The following is a 12,393-nucleotide window of genomic DNA, read 5'->3' on the forward strand; positions in this document are numbered from 1 at the left end:
CTACATGGATTTTTGGAGGAAGAGGTTTATATGAAACAGCCGCCTGGTTTCTCTGATCCTGATCGTCCTGACTATATCTGTCGTCTTTCCAAAGCACTATACGGTTTGAAGCAAGCTCCTCGTGTCTGGCATGCCCGCCTTGCCTCTGCCCTTCGTGCTCATGGGTTTGTGCCGTCCACTGCTGACACTTCATTATTTCTTCTACAGAAGCCAGAAGTCACTATGTATCTTTTGGTATATGTCGATGATATTATCCTTGTCAGCTCTTCTCAGTATGCTGCTGATGCTCTTGTCTGCTCTCTTGGTGCTGATTTTGCGGTCAAAGATCTTGGGAAGCTTCACTACTTTCTTGGAGTTGAGGTCACTTCTCGTGCTACTGGTCTTGTCCTTACGCAGAAGAAGTACTCCTTGGAGTTGTTACAAAAAGCCGGCATGCTGAAGTGCAAACCGACCACCAAACCCATGTCGTCTACCGACAAGATAACAGCTGTTGATGGTGAGCTTTTGTCTCCTGCGGATGCCACAGAGTACAGAAGCATTGTTGGTGGACTTCAGTACTTGACGATCACGAGACCAGATATCTCTTATGCTGTTAACAGGGTTTGTCAGTATCTTTAGGCTCCCAGAGATACTCATTGGGCTGCTGTTAAACGCATTCTTCGTTATGTTCAGTTCACCCTGACATTTGGTATGCATATTCGGCCGACTTCCTCTCGGGTCCTTTCGGCCTTCTCTGATGCAGATTGGGCTGGTAGCCCAGATGACAGGCGATCCACGGGGGGTTATGCAGTATTCTTTGGCTCTAATTTGATCGCCTGGAGTGCTCGGAAACAGGCTACTGTGTCACGTAGCAGTACTGAAGCTGAGTACAAGGCTGTGGCTAATGCTACTGCAGAGATTATTTGGGTGCAGTCTTTGCTTCAGGAGTTGGGTTTGTCTCAACCACAGCCTCCTATTCTTTGGTGTGATAACATCGGTGCTACATACCTTTCTGCAAATCCAGTATTTCATGCCCGAACGAAACACATTGAAGTTGATTATCACTTTGTACGGGAACGTGTATCACAGAAGCAACTTCAGATCAAGTTTATCTCGTCTAAGGATCAACTTGCAGATATCTTCACTAAGCCTTTACCACTGCCACAGTTTGAGGCTTGTAGGCGCAATCTTACCCTTCTCAGTTCTTTAGAAAGTGGCTAAGATTGAGGGAGGGTGTTAGACTATGTATAACTTCTGTACCTATGTACGTATTGTAACACAACCATTATATATAATGAGATAAGCCACCCCTAGAGGGTTGTGCTGGTTCCCAAAACTTATTGTCTTACATGCCTACACACACTCCTCAAAATTCCTCTCTATTTTTTTTATCATTTCATCAATCATTTTATGTGCGGCCGGTCAGAGCACGCATACTTGCGGAAGAACGTAAAAAGTAGAAGCAAGAATAGGAGCGTTTCCATCGCTGCACAACGACGGCAGAAGCGGCATGCCAGCACGAGCAACCACTGCTCTCAGCGGGGAGCACGAGGGGCTCGCGGACCCGTCGATGCTCCTCCGGCTACCCCAAGTAACGCTCAGCGCGGCAGACCAGTCCCGGGGCACGCGAGTTCCGGCCCGGACGCGGCATGGGCACAGCATCAACGGCCCCAGTGGGCACAACGCCCCGGCTACGGTGCGGCGAGGGTGGCACTTTCTCTTCTAAGAGCAACAATCGACACCTAACCTAAACGTCTCGGCAGACAACTTAGATTAGACTCGGCCACAAAATTGCCACCCAACCGGACCCCCAAAGCCAGCTCAAACATCTGGGTTGTCCATCACCCCTCACATTCATTTCATATACATATGGGGGTGGATTTGGCTGCCTGGACACGACCGGACGTGTCCGCCACGTCGGATCGGCCTACCTCGACCCCATTGATATTCCGTCTCTATTCATACCCCGGATCAAACCCTAGCCATTTACAACCCCACTTCACTTCTTGTCCGCTCCACCGAGCTCCTCTACATTGATCTCCGGCCACTTTCAACATGGCAGACAGCGGATCTGAGTCCGGCAACTCTAGATCGACTAGGACCTCATTCCCTGCTCGGTTGAGGAGGAGATAGCCGTCCGGCTGACTCTCCGCTGGTCCCGGGAGGAAACCCAAGCTCGGAGCAACCCTGACGCTGGGTCCTTGCCCCTACCACATCAGGCTTTAGACTTGTGTTCATTTTGCTTTGGATAGCCGAGAGAGGTTGAAAACGGATAAGTCTCCCCACCTGGATTTCGCAGATTGGGATGGTGGTTTTTGGGTGGTCATGGTTTACCCAGTGTTTCAAGGAGCGGTCGATTTTTTGGCTCGCCCAATAATTTTTTTGGGATATGTTAGAGTGCCCCTCAAAAAAAAAAACAGCTTTTATAGTCAAGTTTTTTTTGACGTAGACGCTCATACATATATACATACACTCGCCTTTATAAACGCAAGCATGCACACTTAGAGCTGTCTTAAGGCTGGAAAGAATGGCAGCGGAACACACAATGCCCAGAAAAAAGAAGTGAAAAAACTACGGTTCATTATCAAAATGAGTTAGCCTGGCATGATATCAAGTTGAGAGTTCATCATACAGTTCCTTGCACTAATTGGCGCTAGCTTGCAAACCTAGCACAAGCCATACAAGAGCCATCGCTGAAAGATACAAACAACAGAAGATCAACAAAATTTGTCATCGATCCCAGAGGTTTCCATCACTACACGTACTTGCCTCTGTACTTGGGCTTGGAACCTCTATCAGACTCGGGCTTCTTATCATGCTCCGCCGGGCTGAACACGGCAGAGTGCAGGTTGCCCTCCTCCATCCATTTCTGGTGGTTCTCCCTGAACTCCTGGTGCCGTTCCTCGCCCATCCTCTCCACCTCTTCCGTGTAGGGCCCCACCTTCACCATGGTCAGCAGGACCCGGCTGTACCGCAGGCTCAGGATCTGCTCGCAGGAGGACACCAGCTTGAAGCAGGGGTGCTCCGGAAATTTCGACACACCAGCAGCATCATCCTCCCGCAACATTGGATAGAAGAAGACGAGTCTGCCGCCAACCACCAGCATTCTCGCAGCAAGGTGGAGCAGGTCGTGAACACATTCGGCAAGGCTATATGGCGCAGTTGATGGAATGTGGTTCTCTCTCTTCTCGTCCGGAACTGTGTACGGAGGGATGATGCCTTTTAGGAGCTTCCGACCACCCGACTTGCGCCCACCAGCTCGGACACCATATGGGGGGTCGCAAATGATTGCATCAAATATCTGATGGACAAAAGCAGCAGTAGCTTTATCATTTCTTGTGACCAAGACAATAGGATTAGATAGTATCCGAGGAGTAGCAGCAAGCAGCTTACACAGAAGATAACCTCATAATACTAGCATCTAAGGAAAGATGCAATGTTCAGTTGTAGATCACAATCACAAAGCAATGTTAAAATAGTACAGTTATTCTATCACACAATAGTCTAAAGATTTTTTCACATAGTTATTCAGTTGATATATCTCGCAGTAGTTTATACAGTGTGCTCCAGGTACTGCTTTGAAGGAGTATTAAGCAGATATTTACCATCAATTACTTTCTCATGGGACTAAAAATCAAACATTTCATGGTGAACTTGTTTCAAATTAAAATGGATATATACCAACCACATGAAGGTCATATAAACATTCAACTATGTGACTGAGTATCATATAAGCACAATTGAAATCACAATCACAAAGCAATTTTAACATAATACAGTTGTTCTATCTCACAATAATCTAAAGGTTTTTACACATGGTAATTCAGTTGATATATCACACAGTAGTTTATACAGTATGCTCCAGGTACTGCTTTTAAGCATAGTTAAAAAAAGCGCTAGGCACTTGTTCATTTTGCCACTGCCTTACGCTTTAATGACTAAGGCGCAGGCTTATACGCAGATTACGTGCTAGGCATTTTGCTGTCACCAGAGCCTAGGCTTTGACTTTTTTAACTATGCTTTTAAGGATTATTAATCAAACAATAACCATTAATTAATTTTCTCATGGGACTAAGGCACACGCTTACGCACAGATTAAGTGCTAGGCGTTTTGCTATCACCTAGAGCCTAGGCTTCACTTTTTTAACTATGCTTTTAAGGATTATTAATCAAACAATAACCATCAATTAATTTTCTCATGGGACTAGAAAACAAACATTTCATGGTGAACTTTTTTACAAATTAAGCTAGATATACCAACCACATGAAGGTCATATAAGCATTCGACTATGTGATTGTGAATATCATATCATATGTGTCCATGCAAGACTTCAAGCACAGCTACAAACATTCGCTAGCCAAACATTCGGCAGCATGCATTTATGCAAAAGGGGTGTAGTTGCTGATGATTTTCTTCATTTCCGACCAGTCGCTGATGAACAATTCCAAAACTGCAACAGTGATGCACTGAAACATTGCACAAATAACACAAAATGTAGGATAGTGTACCTCCTTCAAGCCTGGACGCCAAGGTGGCAGGTTGTTATCTGCTCGCAGCACACACAAAGGCTCTGGCAACTTGTACTGAATAAGATAATATGGTCAATACATTAGATGAATTATAGGCATCCACCAAATCATAAACTAAATAAGAAGATGTACTACTTCAAGATCTAATAATGATGTTTCAGACAAGTCTTCATGGCAAACATGCAAGAAGCTTCTCTGAACTGAAATTTGGTCAAGTCCACCTAACTACCTGCTCAAAGTTGCTCCAAATGTTGCAATCAGGGCCACGACCATCCCGCACAACCCTTATATCAATATCTGCACCCTGAAAGAACTTTATAAGCGAGACATTGACTAGCAAAAGCACAGCTATGTATTTATTTCTGCAATAAGCACAAACCATAGTCATGGCTCCAAAATGTGCAGCAGCGACCAAAATACTCCCAGTGCCAACAAAAGGGTCATACACAAGTTTCCCAGGCCGTGCGAGCCCTTGGTTGGCCATGAGGAAGGCCATTTCACAATCCATTGCAGTCGGACCAATGTACTTCCTGCTCTTCAACTGATACGTCGGCAATAGATGCCTATCTGCTGCTCCAACCTCCCGGCCGAAGAATATCGTCTTCTGGACAACTGGTGGGAGGCCATTTTGTGACCCGTAATCATCGGTCTCCAAGACAAAGAACTTGTGTTCGGGCTTCTTCAAATTAACACGGCCCTAAAACAAGAGAAATATCACAACACCCATCATAAGAAGAAGGAACAATTGGCATCCACAAATGCCTACCTCTGAAATTAATAGTACACAACTACAAGGTAGCAGAAGAATTGTGGCAGTAACCTCGAATGGGATGTAAGTGAACCCCTTTATGATCTCATTCTGCTCTTCGAAGCTGATCACCTTGCCGAAGCTGTCGACGACAATCTTGAACGAACTTTCGGGCGTCAGGTACGGCAGCTTCCTCTCGTCGGGGTACTCCCGTATCGCCTTCTCCAGTTCGTCGTAGGTGGCGCCTTGTCCCCACAGTTCATAGATCCCCTTCACGAGCAGGCCTGGCACATGCAGTGTCCGGGATAAACGCGAGATGCTAGGTACTACTACAGTATAAATCAGTAAAGGATGGCGAGGGGAGCTCGCTTACTGCGGTTGGCGATCTGCGCGGCAAGACGCTCGTCGCCGGGGAGGCGGACGAGGTGGAAGGGGGAGTCCTCGTGGTGGTTCTCGGGCATACGCCACTCGACGGCGTCCCCGGAGCCGGGCCCACCGAAAAGCTCGGCGAGCGATTGCACTTCCGGCCGACGGTAGTCCAGGAGCCTGTGGTAGAAGACGCAAAGGTACCACATGTCTCCGCCTCTGCTTTCTGAGTACCTCCGGCAGGTCGACGACGGCGGAGGGTGTGGCGTCTCCGGCGGCGGCGGGTGGAGGGAGTCGAAGCTGGGAGCGTCTAGGTATTGGCCGCAGCGAGCTCGATTGCTCCGCTCGCCTATAGGGGCTCCTTCATGGCCCGGCCCATTAGACAGTGTCCCTGTAACGTTCATTTGGATCTGTGTTTTTACTGGTTTCCGACGTTGGTTTTTGCTAGTTTCTTTAGCGCTCATCACAATTTATAAATAATAATATACATAGGTTAAAAAATATTTATACAATTCAAAAATTACACGTTTAAAAATTGTTCTCAATTTTAAAATATGTTCATACAATACACAAGATGTTCATGATAATAGTAAAATGTTCATGAAATTAAAAAATGTTCATAATGTGTTTATAAAGTGGTCATCATGTATTTAGAAAATTTTCTCCATGTATTTAAAATGCTATATTTAAATGTTCATTGTGTATTAGATGTTTGATGTGTGTTTAAAATGTTCGCCGTGCATTTAAAAAATGTTTGCCGATTATTTAAATAATGTTGAACGTGTTTTTAGCAAATATTCAACATCTGTTCAAAAACAGTTCACTGTGTATTTAAATATGTTCGATGTTTCTTCAAAAAAATGTTTAACATGTATTAAAAATATACCTGACATGTATTTGTACAAATGTCGGCATATATTTGAAAAATAAAGAAATAATATAACCGGAGAAAAGATTAAAAAAAAGGAAAATACAAACAGAGAAATTTAAAAAGAAAAACCTGAAAATACCCAAAAAAGAAAACCGAAAAACAGTAAAAAAAAATTGAACAGAAAACCTACCCGACACACTACAACCCAAACTTGACATGTTTGGTATCCTGTATCGTTTTGGGTCCTTGCATGTGTGACTCAACTAGGCCTGGCTGAGCTAATGCAGGCTCAAAACTATATTGTGAACATTGTTGGGTATCTGCATTGCATTAATGACTAGATTATGTTTTAGTGTCCTGCATTTGTGCTTTAGAGATGATCAAATGCAAACCGCAGTCGTTTGGATTGTCTACTTTGTTGTTCTGATCACCCATTTTTTAAATGTGATCGTCATACCACCCAAATACAACACTATTCACAACATTGATCACATATGACCAACAACAAAATTAACACTACTCCTACACCATTAACACCAATAGTGGGTCAATGGCCGCTGACCGCGGCCTAGGTGAGCGAATTGACGTGAAGAAGTCCGCAGCCGTTGCAAGCTCTGACGGGTCCATCCCACGCAAGCGGGGGTTTGGGGCTTATAAAAGCGCTCACCTGATATCTTGCGTATCGTGCTTTCGGACATGCCTACTTCAACGTGAGTTATAGTGCATCACCCACAGCATTGAGGGTGCACGTTGACGTGAACAACTCAGGTAGTGTGTGTGTGTGTGTGTGTGTGTGTGTGTGTGTGTGTGTGTGTGTGTGTGTGTGTACGAGATATGTGCGAAGAGAGGATGGACGCACCTCCGGTGATTGATCCAACAGCAGCAGGTGCGGATGGATAGAGTAATCCAACTTCAAGCAGTGACGTTGGGCTTGTAGGGAAAATAAGACAATATTTCGGTGGGTGAAACTAGATGATCCATAGAAGAGAGTAGAAGATAAAGGGCCAGTTTGGTTGCAGACCTGGACACTATGCCTGGAGAGATTGCGCCTGGAGCGAGCCTGAGACGAAGGTGATTTCTGCCTGGCCAGGCTGGCCTGGTGCACGCCTGTTTGGTTCAGGCCCTTGCTTGTTGCTGTGTACTTGAGTGCTTAAGGAATATTCAAATATTAAACCGTACTGCTACTAGCTTCAGATTATCTCCAGGCTGCTCCCAGGCGCAAGGAGTAGGATGCCTGGGCCAGGCTAAACGTTCTGCCTGGACTAAACAATTCACTTTTTCAGCCAGGCCAGGCTAATCGTTGCTGCTTGTACAACTAGGCCAGACAAGCGTTTCATCTGTCTGGACACCATCCAAACATGTCCCAGGCACACTCCAGGGACGCTCCAGGCCAGGCGAATTTTGATGAGGACACGAACCAAACTGCCTCAGATTCCGTTGTACGAAACCTCCTGATCCATAGAAGAGTGTATAAGATAAGATTTCAGTGTACGAAACTTCCTGATCCACAAGAGGGAAAAAGGAATAGCGGTCACCAATGTGAATTTGTATACAAATAAGCTATTCCATACATAATAAAAACACAAGAGAATTTAGATAAGTCTCCATAATAGCTTAAGTGTTTAACTTGGTAACAAGTACACAAACGTCATAATAGCTTAAATGTTTAACTTGGTAACAAGTACACAAACGTCATAATAGCTGAAGTGTTTAACTTGGTAACAAGTTCACAAACAACATAATCGCAATCTCCACTCAGTTCAAATTACTGACATAAATGAAAACATGTAATAATAAGCAGGGACATCTTCACTCTTCAGCCTTTACACAACATTTCTTCATCCTCCTACAAAATGGCAGCAATGAAAGAATTAGTAAATAACACAAAATTTTAATATTTAAATGAGTTTACAGCAATGCAACATATTCAATGCTTTCACTTATGGGCAGTGCCTTCACAAGACGATCAGAGATGGAGAACTAAGGAAGACTGATATTTCTAAGGCTCGCTGATGGCGAAAATTATACAGTCACAATATACGCCCGCGCTGCAATTCAAAGACAATCCTCGCTGCCACCGTCACCGGCGCCAGCACAGGCTTGCCCCGACGACCGTCTCAGGTGGCAGCGAGGGAGGAGGGGGAAGAGGAAGGTGGTAGCTGGGGACCCTTGTCGCCCCCCCCCCCCTCCCCCCCACCCCGAGTCGCCTTGCGGGGCAACGTCAGGGCATGAGGTGGGAGGGTTGATTAGTTTTTAAGAAAAGTCGCGCACAATTATGCTCGAAGACTTGACTGGTTGACCGTTGACTGAATATTTGACCAGTATGCCGTTGCTGTCAGGAATCCACGTTCATATCAAGTGAAAAATAAGTGCCCAATCCCCCTACTCTATCCGCGTCGACTGGTAGCTGAAACTCCAAAAAGCCGCCACCACTCCGGTTCCTGCGTTCGTACTCCACTCCTGCCAGTCCAAGATCCAGCTCAAGATCCAGGCAGGGTCAGCCAGCCATGTGCTGCGGCGAGTGCGGCTGCTACGACGCACTCTGCGACCGCTGCTGCCTCTGCGTCTCCACCGGCGCGCGCGACACCATCCTCTGCTGCGCGTGCTGCCTCGCCGTCCTCGCCGGCGTCGGCCTCCTCCTCGTCCTCCTCGCGGCCTTCTGCTTCATCCGCCACGCCGAGGTCGCCGTCACCGACGCCTCCCTCACGCGCCTCGCGCTGGCCGCGTCCCCCGCCACCGCCTTCGCCTACAACCTCTCGCTCACGCTCACCGTCCGGAACAAGAACTGGGCAATGAGCGTCAAGAACACCCAGCCGCTCGAGGCCGACTACAGCTTCGACGGCCAGCGCTTCGAGCGGGTCAGGCTCGCCGACGAGGGCTCCACGCACCCCGCCGGCAAGACCCAGGTGTACCACCTCGTCTCCGGCTCCGACGGCGCCTACGTCGCGCTCGGCAACGCCGGCGTGGCCGAGTTCAAGGAGGAGAACAAGACGGGGGTGTTCCAGGTGGAGGTGGCGCTGTCGGGCCAGGTCAGGTACCAGGCGCACTTCACCAAGTGCAAGTTCCAGGCCAATTGCCCGCTCAAGCTGCAGCTCGCGCCGCCCGGCACGCCGGCCGTCGTCTTCCAGAAGGTCAAGTGCAAGCTCGCTCCGGCGAGCAGGTACTGCTAGTGATTGGTACGATTGGTGGCTAGTGATTTCTGTCGGTAGATTGGGAGGACCAAGTATAGTTGCCGGGAACGGGGAACGATGCCGCGTCCCCTGTACCGGGAACATCGACCCGGATCGAGGGTCGGGGTCGACACAGGGAACGACGCGATTCGGTGACGGGAACGCGACCCGGAAAGGCAGGTTCGCAGCTCCGTTTCAGTGATCGCAAATACACTGGATCTCGACCCAACTTGCCAATGAACGGGAGGCCAAATGGATAGAATCGAGACTTACCTGAAGTCCATGGCATGAGCCTTCCGCTGTCGACCAAAACGATGCGCGCCGGAGGCTAGTGTGCATGTGCGAACGCGGTGCCCAGCGGCGCCGGCGGCTGGTGTCGACGTGCAGACTGCGGATGCGATGCCCAGCGGCGCCGGCGGCTGGTGTCGACGTGCAGACTGCGGATGCGGTGCCCGGCGGCGCCAACGGCTGGTGTCGACGTGCAGACTGCGGATGCGGTGCTCGGTGGCGGACTGCGGACGCTGTGCTAGATGGCCGGACGGCGGCGGCGGCTGCCGTGGACCAGCGAATGTGGTGCCCGCTTCCCACTGCCCATCCTCTTGATTGGAATTTGGGAATCATACGGGGCAGATTTCATGGAATCATACAACAGTGAGGGCTTTTTTCCCCTGCTTGCCCTCGCCCCGTCTGCGGCGGCGGCGCACCCATGGCCGGCCGCTCGCCGACCTCCCCCAGCTCAAACCGACCCCTCCCACCACCTCCTCCAGGCCCACCCCCACCATCAGCAGTTCGCTGCCCATCCTCTTACCGCGACGTCCTCTCGAGCCCTGCCGCTGGATCTGCCGATGCGACCTCCGTCAGGGACGGGTTGCCTGCGCCCAGACTTAACTCGGTGGTGGTTGGGCCTTCACTCCGTCCGCCCCCGCGGCCGGTCGTGGGCACGCCCGCCAACGGCCACCCGAGGCGCCACCCTGAAGCCAGCAGCTCTCGCATTCATGGCGGCCAGGGCTGGCAGACGGTCAGGCCCCCATACTGGTGGCGCCGTGACCGGCCTAGGAGGCATACCATCAATGGTGGACGGCAGCGCAACCCTCTCCCTCGCCCCCTCACCCGCATCCAGCATCTATTTATGACGCGTGCGGAGGGCTGCTGCTTCCGCTGTCTCTCGCCCAAACACCGTGTTGCTTCGTGCACCAACCTCCCTCGGTGCCTCTTGTGCTCCCGCTCCGGTCACGTCTCCAGCGCCTGCGAGCTCAACCACCACCGCAAGGCCACCACCCCTGCACCCCCCGCCGCCGCAACCTCCTGTGTCATCCCCGCCCCCCACTCACCAAACGCAGCCGCGCCCCCCCTCGCCGCAGCCGCCGCAGCTGCTGCCGCTCCCACTGTCGCCATGGAGAACCCGGTGCCGGACGTCCACCTGCGCCCTAGGATGGTCTCCGCCACGATCGCGTGGCGGCCTGCCCTCGCCGACGCGGATCGGGATCTCGAGCGCCACGCCGTTATCGCCACAGTACTTGGGAACCGCCCCAACTTCACGGTGCAAGACATTTCCGTGGCGGCGTCCATGCAGTTCGACATCGCCCGCACCGAGATGCGCGTCTCCGTCTTCGAGCCCGGCGACTTCCTCATCCGCTTCTTCGACCAGCGCTACCGTGGGGTGGCCCTGCGCCCGCCAGGCGTTCTGCGCATCGGCAACGCGGTGCTCAGGCTCTCCGCCTGGTCCAGGCGAGCTGGTGCCACCATGATCCGCCTGCCGTTCAAGGCACGCGTCTGCCTCGAGGGGCCACCGCGGCACGCCTGGACACCGCAAGATGTGGAGCAGCTCTTCCCCGCCCCTGCCATCGTCGACCACATCGAAGAAGGCGCCTTCAGTGATGAGGAATCCGCGTGCTGTTGCACCTGGGTTTGGGTCCAGGACCCGACCAAGATCGCTACCAGGGGAACCCTCACCGTCGAGGAACCTCCTGACCAGTCCTCGGCAAGCTTCCACAGGAGGTTCCTGGAGAATCGTTCCGACGAGCCTAGCCGGTCGGAGCCGGTCAGCCTGCTAGCGTACCCGATCCTCATTCACCTCGACCGCATCCATGACTACTCCGCCGAGCCGTTCGAGCCACCCTTCCGGGGCAGCCCGACGAGTTCCCACAGCGCCAACAGCGGCATCCCCTCCGACGACCTCGACTCGCCTCTTCGCGACGACTCGGCCAAGTGGCACTACCGGTGGAATCTGCACTTCGAGGACGGGACCTTCCCTCCTCGGAAGCAGCGGGTACCCGTGCACTCGCGGCTCAACTTCGCCGGCCGCGACGACCAGGAAGGCCCAGGCGGTGGCGCGGCCTCCGGTGCCGACCTGGGAGCTGCAGGAGGCGGCTCCAACCCTTGGCCGTCCTCCCATGGCCCTGGCTCCGGCAGCCACTCGAAGCACGGCGCGCAGGGCCGCCATCACGGCTGCCATCAACGTCAGGTGGATGGTGCTGTCCCTAACGGCGTGCTTGCCGTGGATGCTCCTGTGCGCGATGACGGCGCTCTTGGCAGTGACGGCATCAACTATACTGGCATAGCCGCTGCTAACCAGGTTGGGACGGGCGCCGACACTGCCATGCCGCCTGACGACCACGCCACTGGAGACAAGCACGACGCCCCACCCCCGGCGCTGGTCGCATGCGACCACCCAAGAGAAGAAGCTGGCCACCACCTTTCCGACCTGGTGCAGGAGACAGATCCCATGT

The 12,393-nt window shown here is 51.3% G+C and overlaps 3 protein-coding genes across 3 annotated transcripts; 1 reads left to right on the top strand and 2 right to left on the bottom strand.

Annotated features, from left to right (window-relative positions):
- Positions 1 to 2,537: 2,537 nt before the first annotated feature.
- LOC119365844 (tRNA (guanine(10)-N2)-methyltransferase homolog) lies at positions 2,538 to 5,937 on the bottom strand. The gene is made up of 6 exons (XM_037631493.1): positions 5,631 to 5,937; positions 5,330 to 5,541; positions 4,889 to 5,206; positions 4,739 to 4,813; positions 4,489 to 4,563; positions 2,538 to 3,280 (listed from the first exon to the last, which is right to left on the bottom strand). The coding sequence occupies exons 1-6, from the start codon at positions 5,830 to 5,832 to the stop codon at positions 2,735 to 2,737; spliced, it is 1,428 nt and encodes a 475-aa protein (XP_037487390.1). The 5' UTR covers positions 5,833 to 5,937; the 3' UTR covers positions 2,538 to 2,734.
- A 2,971-nt stretch (positions 5,938 to 8,908) lies between these two features.
- On the top strand, positions 8,909 to 9,806 carry LOC119368462. The gene has a single exon (XM_037633715.1). It carries the CDS (start codon positions 9,002 to 9,004, stop codon positions 9,662 to 9,664), a length of 663 nt encoding a protein of 220 aa, XP_037489612.1. The 5' UTR covers positions 8,909 to 9,001; the 3' UTR covers positions 9,665 to 9,806.
- A 39-nt stretch (positions 9,807 to 9,845) lies between these two features.
- On the bottom strand, positions 9,846 to 10,298 carry LOC119368463. The gene has a single exon (XM_037633716.1). The coding sequence runs from the start codon at positions 10,283 to 10,285 to the stop codon at positions 9,860 to 9,862; it is 426 nt and encodes a 141-aa protein (XP_037489613.1). The 5' UTR covers positions 10,286 to 10,298; the 3' UTR covers positions 9,846 to 9,859.
- Positions 10,299 to 12,393: the final 2,095 nt, after the last annotated feature.

The sequence above is a fragment of the Triticum dicoccoides genome, chromosome 2B (genome assembly GCF_002162155.2).
Source record: "Triticum dicoccoides isolate Atlit2015 ecotype Zavitan chromosome 2B, WEW_v2.0, whole genome shotgun sequence".
NCBI classification, from domain to species: Eukaryota; Viridiplantae; Streptophyta; class Magnoliopsida; order Poales; family Poaceae; genus Triticum; species Triticum dicoccoides.